Here is an 11,955-nt window from a genome sequence, read left to right as displayed (position 1 = left end):
CAGTCAGAAAACTAAGATCATGGCATCCAGTCCCATCACTTCATGGCAAATAGATAGGGAAACAGTGGAAACAGTGTCAGGCTTTATTTTGGGGGCCTCCAAAATCACTGCAGATGGTGACTGCAGCCATGAAATTAAAAGATTCTTACTCCTTGGAAGGAAAGTTATGACCAACCTGGACAGCATGTTAAAAAGCAGAGACATTACTTTGTCATCAAAGGTCCATCTAGTCAAGGCTATGATTTTTCCAATAGTCATGTATGGATGTGAGATTTGAACTATAAAAAAAGCTGAGCACCGAAGAACTGATGCTTTTGAACTGTGATGTTGGAGAAGACTCTTGAGAGTCCCTTGTACTGCAAGGAAATTCAACCAGTCCATCAAAAGGAGATCCGTCCTGGGTGTTCATTGGAAGGACTGATGTTAAAGCTGAAACTCCAATACTTTGGCCACCTTATCCAAAGAGCTGACTCACTTGAAAAGACCCTGATGCTGGGAAAGATTGGGGGCAGGAGGCAAAGGGGATGACAGAGGATGAAATGGTTGGATGGCATCACCGACTCAAAAGACATGAGTCTGGGTAGGCTCCAGGAGTTGGTGATGGACAGGGAGGACTGGTGTGCTGCAGTTCATGGGGTCACAAAGAGTCAGACATACTGAACAACTGAAATGAACTGAACTGTACTGAGATAGGAGAGCATATATTCCAAGATTAAGCCTAGGCTCTTTCTCACTTTTATAGTATCTGATTAGAAATACATGCTGACACAAAAACATTATCTGACCAAGTGATAAGCAAATGTGAATATAGAGGTTTATTTAAACTCTATAACCAGTTTTGCATGGGAAGGGGCACCATCTTTGGAATGAGGAATTCAAGAATGGATATTATCAACAAGAAGAAAATATCCCAAAAGAGTAACATCACTGTCTTTTGCTCAGAACTAACAAAAGCTCAAAATATGTACACTTAGGCTTAAGTGTGCCAACTGTTCAGTATCTGTCCCTACACTGAGTTTCTTATAAATTGAGTGCCATTAGAAATAGCTGGCTGGTGAAAAAGTTAATTTTTAACATGACAATTGACCGCAGATAAGCGGTTTTTTTATACAGTTCATGAGGTTCTTACAGCAAGTATACTGGGGGTGGTTTGCCATTCTCTCCTCCAAGAAGGAGGAGATTTCCTATTTGGGGGCTCCAAAATCACAGCAGATGGGGACTGGAGCCATGAAATCAGAAGACAATTGCTTCTTGGCAGGAAAGTGATGAAAAACCTAGACAGTCTATTGAAAAGCAGAGACATTACTTTGCCAACAGAGGTCCATATAGTCAAGGCTATGGCTTCCCAGTGGTCATATGTAGTTGTGAGAGCTAGACTGTAAAGAATGGAGAACACCCAAGAACTGATGCCTTCAAACTCTGGTGCTGGAGAAGACTCCTGTAAGTCCCTTGAACAGCTAGGAGATCAAATCAGTCAATCTTAAGAGACATCAGCCCTGAATACTCACTGGAAAGACTGATGCTGAAGCTGAAGCTCCAGTATTTTGATCATCTGATGCAAACAGAGGACTCATTGGAAAAACCCCTGATGTTGGGAAGGATTGAGGGCAGAAGGAGAAGAGGGCATCAGAGGATGAGATGGCTGGATGGCATCAGTGATGCAATGAACGTGAACTTGGGCAGACTCCAGGAGATGGTGAGGGACAGGGAGGCCTGGCCTGCTACAGTCCATGGGGTTGCAAAGAGTCAGACATGACTGGGTGACCAAAAAACAACAAAGGGAAGATTATATATCAAAAGAGAGTACTGGTGGCTGCCACTTTCTCCCCACAACTTTCACAGCCTCTTTAATATCCTTATTCCTCAATGTGTAAATTACAGGGTTTAGCATGGGGGTGACAACGCTATACAATACTGAGATTAGTCTGTCTTTCTCCAGTGAGTACGTTGAGATGGGCCGCACATATGTGAAGATGGCACTGCCATAATAGAGCAGAACAATGACCAGGTGGGAGGCGCAGGTAGAAAAGGCCTTTTGCCTCCCCTCTGAGGAGCGGATCCTCAAGATGGTGGAGATAATGTAGAGGTAGGAAAGGACAATACACAAGAAGGGAGTCCAGCCTATGAAGACCCCAATGGAGAGTAGGGCCAACTCATTGACAGAAGTGTCCCCACAAGACAAGATCAGCAAAGGGGGGATGTCACAGAAAAAGTAATTAATCTCGTTGTTGCCACAGAAGGGTAGGCGAAATGTCAGTACTGTGTGCACCACTGAGTTGAGGAAACCACCAGTCCAGCAGGAGGCTGCTAACCGGCTATACAGGACCCTGTTCATAATAACCGAATACCTTAAGGGCTTACAGATTGCAATGTAGCGATCATATGCCATAGCTGCCAGGAGGAGACACTCTGATCCTACAAAGGAAATGAAGGCAAAAAGTTGAGCCACACATCCGCCATAGGAAATGCTCTTCCTCTCTGATAGCAGATGGACCATCATCTGGGGAACATTGGTTGTGGTGTAACCGATGTCAAGAAAAGCCAAATTCCCTAAAAAATGATACATGGGTGTATGCAGATGTGGATCAAGCACAGACACCAAGATAATGAATACATTTCCTCCTAGAGTACAGACATAAGTCAGAAAGAAGATGGTGAATAGCAAAAACTGCAGTTCATTTAGGTCGGAGAATCCCAAAATTATAAATTCAGACAGAGCTGTTTGATTCTTTCCTTCCATGACATTGCCTGGTTCCCTTTGGTGAACTGGGCAAAGAGAAGCAAAGAGTAAAATAATCATATGCACAGTAGCAGAGATCTGCAAAACAAGAAAAGTGTTATGAATAAAAATCATCACCATCTGTACCAGATTCCAACCCTGAGAAGCAGCATCCCTTCACAAACCATACTCATACATATCATTGAACAGGGCTTTCCTGGTGGCTCAGATGGTAAAAAGTCTGCCTGCAATGCAGGAGACCCCGGTTCAATCCCTGGGTCAGGAAGATTCTCCTGGAGAAGGGAATGGAAACCCACTCCAGTATTCTTGCCTGGAGAATTCCCTGGACAGAAGATCCTGGCAGGTTAGAGTCCATGGGGTCCCAAAGAGTTGGACACCACTGAGCGACTAACACTTTCACTTTTTCACTTTCTTATCATCGAACACAGCTATAAGTACATCTAGTGTTCTACTTGTAAATAAGATCTCTGAAATACTTTTGATGCAAAGAACTGACTCATTAGAAAAGACCCTGATGCTTGGAAAGATTGAAGGCAGGAGGAGAAGGCGATGACAGAGGATCTGATGTTTGGATGGCATCAGTGACTCTATGGACATGAGTCTGAGCAAGTTCTGGGAGCTGATGATGGACAGGGAAGCCTGGTGTGCTACAGTCCATGGAGTCTCAAAGAGCTGGACATGACTGAGCAACTGAACTGACTGAAAATTATACAGTACAGACAATGTTCAATTAGATAGAAACTCACAAAAGGGAACCATACATCCTAAGTATCCCCTGTTAATAAAAGCTAGGTCAGGTCCACCAGAACTTTCTTGGTAATGTGTGAGTATGTGTTGCAAAATAGTTTATAGAAGAAACTCTGGGATTCACTAGTTTCTTTAAAGCCATTCCTGCTCCTCTTTTCCATTCTTGAATACTGATATAAAATTTAATTTGTTATGTTTTATAGAGACTGAAGAGGACATAAGGATAAAAGGCACTAAAAGGCTTTTCCACCTCTTTGTTAGGTCAATCACCCTTTGTTAGGGTCTCCTGACACAAATTGTGGTTCATATCTGCAAGAACAGAAGAAACAGGTAAAAGGCATGGATCCTGGTTTATTGTGATCTCTTCTAAGAACAGAGAAATTTTTAGATTAAAGGGAACATGGTAGCTTTCTAGATGTTATACATTGTGGTAAGATATAGCGCATACTTTCTGACCTTTCCTATTCACTACAGCTCTTCAGAATAGGTGTTATCATCTTCATTTTTCAGATGAAGTTTTAAAGTTCAGAGAGGTTAAACAGTGTGTTCGAGATCACACAGCCAGTGAGAACTAAAGAGGGATCACACTTAGTTCTGTCTAAGTCTGTATCTCCAGCCTGTTTTGGAGACCTAGAATGGCAATCAGGTCTCATCTTCTTCCCTGCCAATTCTTTTGCTGAAGACTGCTTACCTAACTTGGCTGTATCCTATCTAAGTTGAGAAAAATGTGTCCTGAACTTAGCAATTTCTATTGTGAATCAAGAAAATGGTAGTGATCGTGTGTATTCCTTCCAATTGTCAACCTGACTTAAAACTATGCTTTATTTTGCCTTCAGAGATAGATTTTCTGAAGCCTGTTTTTGGAAAATTTTCAAGTATCCTCTCCTTCCCTCCCTCTTTCTTCCCATCTTTCTCTCCCTCTCCTTCCCCACCCCAACTCCACTGCCCATACACTCCCCTCTTCCTATAGCTTTTTGAAACAGGTTCACATAGGGCAACATTGCACTTTGTATAATAGGGTGGTAGTACACATTTCTCAGACACATATCTTCTTGCCCTTAACTCTGAGATTTCCAAGTTTTCCTGACATTTAGAAAAATTGAAAATTATCATTCTAATTGACATTAGAAAAACTCTGCTCAGTTGTGTAGACTAAAAACAAACTCTTGGTGCCCAGTCCAACAACCATTAGTCACTTCACTTCAGTAACAGTTATCAATATTTCCATCAAAGATATTTCCTGACTTTCTTAATAAGTTATTGGTGCCAAAGAGAAGTGAATAGAGAGAAGTGTCATAAGCTTAACATGATCTAATGTCTCTGCTGCTGCTGCTAAGTCATTTCAGTCGCGTCCGACTCTGTGCGACCCCATAGACGGCAGCCTACCAGGCTTCCCCGTCCCTGGGATTCTCCAGGCAAGAACACTGGAGTGGGTTGCCATTTCCTTCTCCAATGCATGAAAGTGAAAAGTGAAAGTGAAGTCGCTCAGTAGTGTCTGACTCTTTGCGACCCCATGGACTGCAGCCTACCAGGCTCCTCCATCCATGGGACCCTCCAGGCAAGAGTACTGGAGTGGGGTGCCATCTCTACTACACTGATAACTGTGGATAGTTTGAATTTAAATTCCCAGGTCATTCTTTACCAGTGATTTCTCTAGTTCCTAAATTGCTCGACAAATCAAAATTCAAGGAGAATTTTTTTTCACATTGTAGAGTGCTTTAGAGTTATCTTAAAAGATATCGTAGAGAGCATGCCCAATGTTCACCTCTAGATAAATTTTTCCAAAGTTTTCATCATCTACTTTTTTCTGATTAAAATTAATATACTTGTGTTAGAATATTTAGAAAATATTGAAAATACAATAAAAACATTAAAAATTAGTATCTCCAACCAAGAAAACCGCTACTAATGGTTTGCTATATGTTCATCTAATCAATTTTCCATGCACGAAATATTCTAAATGGAGACGAGAAAGTGCATGTTTTAATCTGCGGTTTTTCCTTAAGCACCATTTTACAATAATTTCTCATGGCAATAAATATTCTCCTGAAACATGATGTTTGAATTATATATAAATATTCATATGAATACAGCAAATTTTTTATATACCCACCCTTATTAATGGATGATTATGTTTGTTATGATAACTTTCAGTAATAAGCATACTAAATTAGATTCCTTGAACTTGGAGTTAACTGTCCTATATTTTAACAAACTTTTAAAGATTCATCCTAATAAATTAGAGACCCCCTGATGCTGGTCATCATTCTGGAAAATTCAAGAGCCATCGGGCTACTGTAGGATTCAGTGTTTGTTGGACAAATTATTGTAAGTGCTGTGTAGAGAAAAGCACTTAAAACCTTTGAGTACTTTCTACCCAGAATCTAATTTACTCTTTAGATAAATCCTCTGAGATAAATAATGCTGTCATTCTGAATTCCAGATGAAAACACTGAGTTTCAGCAAAATAAATATCTGATAGAGTTATGTGGCCATCAGGTGAAAATTGCAAGTTTTATCTGTCCCAGACTAATACACATTTGATTGAGCAGCTAAAAATTAAACTTTATTGCTGACAATAGAATTTTCTTTAAAAATACTTTTACTACCACTTATATTCACATAACTGGATTATTTCAATTTGTTTCCAACTCTAATCGCTTATATTCCTGATTGTTAATGGCAGTGGGCTATGCCTGCCATGTCCTGGTGGTTAAATCTATTAATAATTGTTACTAAATATCTGGTATTTAATTAAATAATTTTTGAAAAATTGATCCTTATTATAATTTTTAAATTTCCTGGCCCTGCTGTAAATTAATTTAAATGTTCATGCTTGTATTATTAAAGGATACTGCTCTAGATTTGGCTTAGGTGAATTAATAGAAATATGTGATAAAATTAAAATAATAATACAGAGAATCTCCTACTTTAAAATGTTCAAATTCTAATTCATGGAGAAATATTTGATTTTGGAGTTTGATACGAAAAAGAAGCTAACAAGATAAATTAAACATGACTTTCTAAAAATGAAGGTGAGGGACTTCCCTGGTGGTTCAGTGGCTAAGACTCTACGCTCCCAGTGCAGGGGGCCTGGATTCAATACTTGGTCAGGGGGCTAGATCCTGTATACTGCAACTAAGATCTGGAGCAGCCAAATAAATAAATATTTTCACCCACAGAGATGTTATGGGGAGGGAGATGGGAGGGGGTTTCATGTTTGGGAACACATGTAAGAATTAAAGATTTTAAAATTTAATAAAAAAAAAATAAATATTATTAAAAAAAAAATAAATAAAAATAAAAAAATAAAAAATAAAAATAAAATAAAAAAAACAAAAGTAAAAATGAAAGAGAGTATTGTATATTAATCAAAACAATAAACTTCATTGATTGCCCTGGTCTGTACACAAATATATATTTGAATTCTAAGTTTGAAAGGATGCTTATTTGTATTTTTGTTTTAATTTCATCTTTTCCCTCTGTGACCTACTGTGGATATTTTCAGTAGAAGGAACAAATATGTTGGATAAAGGGTTAAATTCCCATAATATAGTATTTCACATTACCAGAATCATATGAATTCTCTAATGCAAACTGCATTGTCAAGAGAAGGACCCTAAAATCCCATTCTCTAATCCATGTTTTCGATCACTGCTTATCTCTTCCTTCACTTTTTTCAATCTTTCCTTCCATTTTTGAGGTGGTAAGCGACCAACTACTAGACTAACCCATGCTGCTTATTTTATTCAACAAATGTATTTTGAAAACTTGAAATAAAATGATAAATACAACAGAAATTGATGTGTAAGTCAGACTTTGACCATATTTTCTGTCCTTTATTTAATGAAGAATCAGTAAGCCAGCAGAGGGCCATTCTGAGTGATGCTGAAATGCCTAAAATAACAGCAGCTCCGTGGTTTACACACACTCAGTCTGCCATTCATAGCATAGGATGAGAGTTTGATTTCTCCCTCCTTTGGAATCTCACAGCTTATTACACTCCACGTTCCCACTTACGTAGTCTCTCATCTAAAGAACAAGGCATAGAAAATGTATCTCCAAGAGATGTAGAGCTATAGCTAAGCAATTAAAAAACTACTTACTCACCTGTGATCAAAAATACACCAAAAGTGCAGGGATCACAATTCAAATTGTAGACCCTAATGTAGAACAACTTTTATGAACACAAGGAAGTGACTGATATTAACTGACCCTGGAAAGTCTGTGCTGAATACAGGGTCTTCTACCTGAATGCCAGGAGCATCCTTAATTCCTGAAAGTCAGTGCAAGGAACTGGAATGGGCAAGGACAATGCTCCCTGGATGCAGAAGGTCCCTGTGTTTTGTGGACTCTTCTAAGGACCCTAGAGACACACCTCTGAGGTCCAGAGACTCGCTCCTTCCAATTCCTGCCTCAGTCCCTAAGCATCTGGTTGTCTTCCAGTGGCTCTGTTGCCACTGCAATTCTGCTCCTGGAAGTCTCATGTGAAATCAAAACTGTTCCAGGTAGACTCTTACCTTCTGGCCCACAACTGACCAATGAAAATCATCTTGCCTCCTTTCCCCATTATTAGAAGAAAAGCCGTTTTCTAGTTTTTTGTTCCTCTACCACATTATTGTATATTGGTCCTTGAACTCTACAATTCCAGTGATACAGTTGAGCTCTTTAACTTGTACTCTTTTTCCCTCTCAGCTGAAATTAAGGGGAGGCACCTTTCAGGAGGCTTACTTAACACCCCAGTTCTCACCAGAGAAATCCTCTTTAGCCACAGAATAAATTCTCTAACTATGTACTTCTTTAGTGACGTAGCACCTTGTTTTTGGATAGATTTGCTAGCAACCTTCAATGTCTCAGCCAAAATGGAAACATAATATTTTAACATCCTGGAAGATGTGTAATGTATTGATATGTGGGTTCCAAGAGGTTTGTTGTTATTGTTTTTTTTAATGAAACTGATTTTGGAACAAAAATATTCAGAAACCATTTCTGTTACCACTTCTAAAATTCTCCCTTCCTGTCCATGTTAAGCATTTAAGCCATATTCAAGCAGTTAAGTTCCTCAAGCCACCATGACTTTAGAATATAATTCCATCATCCATCATCCATTCTATCATTATACACTGGAAAGCTTTTCACTCTGGAAAACTAAAGATAATACTAACATTTTTATGGGCTTCCCTAGTGGCTCAGATGGTAAAGCATCTGTCTACAATGCAGGAGACCCAGGTTCGATCCCTGGGTTGGGAAGATCCCCTGGAGAAGGAAGTGGCAGCCCACTCCAGTATTCTTGCCTGGAAAATTCGAGTACCTCAGAATCAGAGGGGACTTCTCTAGAACAAATTAAATTTATAGCAAAGTGAAACCAGCTTTCCACAGAGTAGAGTTACATTACACAAGGTTGATCTTCAAAATTCTACCGTCTAGCCCAGTTGTACCTGTACCATCCACAGAAGCATACAAGTGTTCCTCACATTGCTTGGAGTTATCAAGTTTTCTAGTTTTTGTCAATCTGATGGAAGTGAGGTGGTGGCTCATTATTATTCTAATTTGAATAATTCAGACTACTAGCAATTTTGAACATCTCCTCTATGAGGAGATTTTTTGTGTGTCAATCATTTGGATTTCCTCCCCTACTAATCTTCTATGTTTATTCTTTGTACATATTCTTAATTAAGTTTCCTGGATTTTTTTTCTCATTCATTTGTAAGAATTCCTTATTTAAGACATCATTGGTCATTTATAAATTTAACTTTTTCAAATAATTTATAGAAAGGGGTAATCTGTGCATTAATTTTATACCCTTCCATAGGAAAAAAGTCATTAATTTTGTCATGATAAAATCCATATTTTCTCAGGTTATGGGCTGTGCAATTTAAGATTTATTTAAAATTTCCCCCTGCTAGTTCATAAATATATTCTTTGAAACTTTTTTTATATTAACTTTACAATTTTTAAATTTCAAATTTTGCTTCTTGATCCACTTAAATTTCATCTTTTTACAAAGTGAAAGTTAGAAAACTAATTTTCTTTTTCTTCATTTAATGATCTGATTTTTCCAAAATATAACTAAGTTTTCATTATTTACTGTAGCACCATACTTAGTATATACTGTTTCCATACAAATTCTTGGATCTGTATCTAAGACCTCTATCCCATGATATTTTTCTTTTTGGACAAGGAACTTGATTTTCCATTAGTAGGCCTTAGTTTATGTCTTAATGTCAGGTTGAACAAGTCTCTTTTTTAAATTTTTCTCCCAAAATTAACTAGAAATTGTGAAAATAATACCTTCACAAAATCTTTAGATGTTTGTTAAGTTTATCGAATGAATAAAATGTTTGTGGGCCTAGCCATGTGATGGAATACCATACAGCAATGAAAAGTGAATGAGCTACAGTGTGTGCAACAGTATGGATGACTATCACAAGCATTTACTGTCAACAGAAAGAAAAAAGGAAAGTCCATGAACAAGTCTAAAACACAGATTACTTGATACCAAGTGAAACAAGAGAGATTTATTTCTTCCTAATACACAGCTCATAACCATCTAAAGCACCTTCCCTCTCTCTTTGCTTCATTAACTTCTAACAAATATCTGCTTTGAATTTAATTCAGACAAAATGTATAAGTTTAGTAAAATAGGATGAATTTTTGAAACTTTAGGATAGAATTCACTCAACCGTGTCCGTCTCTTTGTGACCCCATGAATCGCAGCATACCAGGCCTCCCTGCCCATCACTGACTCCCTGAGTTCACTCAGGCTCATGTTCATCGAGTCAGTGATGCCATCCAGCCATCTCATCCTCGGTCGTCCCCTTCTCCTCCTGCCCCCAATCCCTCCCAGCATCAGGGTCTTTTCCAATGAGTCAACTCTTCATATGAGGGGGCCAAAGTACTGGAGTTTCAGCTTCAGTATCATTCCTTCCAAAGAAATCCCAGGGCTGATCTCCTTCAGAATGGATTGGTTGCATCTCCTTGCAGTCCAAGGGACTCTCAAGAGTCTTCTCCAACACCACACTTCAAAAGCATCAATTCTTTGGCGCTCAGCCTTCTTCACAGTCCAACTCTCACATCCATACATGACCACAGGAAAAACCATAGCCTTGACTAAATGGACCTTAGTTGGCAAAGTAATGTCTCTGCTTTTGAATATGCTATCTAGGTTGATCATAACTTTTCTTCCAAAGAGTAAGCGTCTTTTAATTTCATGGCTGCAGTCACCATCTGCAGTGATTTTGGAGCCCAAGAAAATAAAGTCTGACACTGTTTCCACTGTTTCCCCATCTATTTCCCATGAAGTGATGGGACCAGATGCCCTGATCTTCGTTTTCTGAATGTTGAGCTTTAAGCCAATATTTTCACTCTCCTCTTTCACTTTCATCAAGAGGCTTTTTAGCTCCTCTTCATTTTCTGCCATAAGGGTGGTGTCATCTGCATATCTGAGTTGATTGATATTTCTCCCGGCAATCTTGATTCCAGCTTGTGTTTCTTCCAGTCCAGCGTTTCTCATGATGTACTCTGCATAGAAGTTAAATAAGCAGGGTGACAATATACAGCTTTGACGTACTCCTTTTCCTATTTGAAACCAGTCTGTTATTCCATGTCCAGTCCTAATTGTTGCTTCCTGACCTGCATACAGATTTCTCAAGAGGCAGGTCAGGTGGTCTGGTATTCCCATCTCTTTCAGAATTTTCCACAGTTTATTGTGATCCACACAGTCAAAGGCTTTGGCATAGTTAATAAAGCAGAAATAGAAGTTTTTCTGGAACTCTCTTGCTTTTTCCATGATCCAGCGGATGTTGGCAATTTGATCTCTGGTTCCTCTGCCTTTTCTAAAACCAGCTTGAACATCAGGAAGTTCATGGTTCATGTACTGCTGAAGCCTGGCTTGGAGAATTTTAAGCCTTACTTTACTAACGTGAGATGAGTGCAATTGTGCGGTAGTTTAAGCATTCTTTGGCATTGCTTTTCTTTGGGATTGGAGTGAGAACTGACCTTTTCCAGTCCTGTGGCCACTGCTGAGTTTTCCAAATTTGCTGGCATATTGAGTGCAGCACTTTCACAGCATCATCTTTCAGGATTTGAAATAGCTCAGCTGGAATTCCATCATCTCCACTAGCTTTGTTCGTAGTGATGCTTTCTAAGGCCCACTTGACTTCACATTCCAGGATGTCTGGCTCTAGGTGAGTGATCACACCATGGAAAAGAAATGTAAAAAAGCAAAATGGCTGTCTTGGGAGGCTTTACAAATAACTGTGAAAAGAAGAGAGGTGAAAAACAAAGGAGAAAAGGAACGATATAAGCATCTGAATGCAGAGTTCCAGAGAATAGCAAGAAGAGATAAGAAAGCCTTCTTCAGTGATCAATGCAAAGAAATAGAGGAAAAGAACAGAATGGGAAAGACTAGAGATCTCTTCAAGAAAATTAGAGCTATCAAGGGAACATTTCATGCAAAGATGGGCTTG

At 38.9% G+C, this 11,955-nt stretch overlaps 1 protein-coding gene and 1 non-coding gene across 2 annotated transcripts; one reads left to right on the top strand and one right to left on the bottom strand.

Annotated features, from left to right (window-relative positions):
- Positions 1-1,786: 1,786 nt before the first annotated feature.
- On the bottom strand, positions 1,787-2,740 carry LOC138069772 (olfactory receptor 5V1). Its single transcript, XM_068961113.1, has one exon. The coding sequence runs from the start codon at positions 2,738-2,740 to the stop codon at positions 1,787-1,789; it is 954 nt and encodes a 317-aa protein (XP_068817214.1).
- A 5,925-nt stretch (positions 2,741-8,665) lies between these two features.
- TRNAC-ACA (transfer RNA cysteine (anticodon ACA)) lies at positions 8,666-8,737 on the top strand. Its single transcript has one exon. It is a non-coding gene; the product is annotated as a tRNA-Cys (tRNA).
- Positions 8,738-11,955: the final 3,218 nt, after the last annotated feature.

Source organism: Capricornis sumatraensis, chromosome 22, assembly GCF_032405125.1.
Source record: "Capricornis sumatraensis isolate serow.1 chromosome 22, serow.2, whole genome shotgun sequence".
Taxonomy (NCBI): Eukaryota; Metazoa; Chordata; class Mammalia; order Artiodactyla; family Bovidae; genus Capricornis; species Capricornis sumatraensis.
This window is presented reverse-complemented; position numbering and strand designations above follow the sequence as displayed.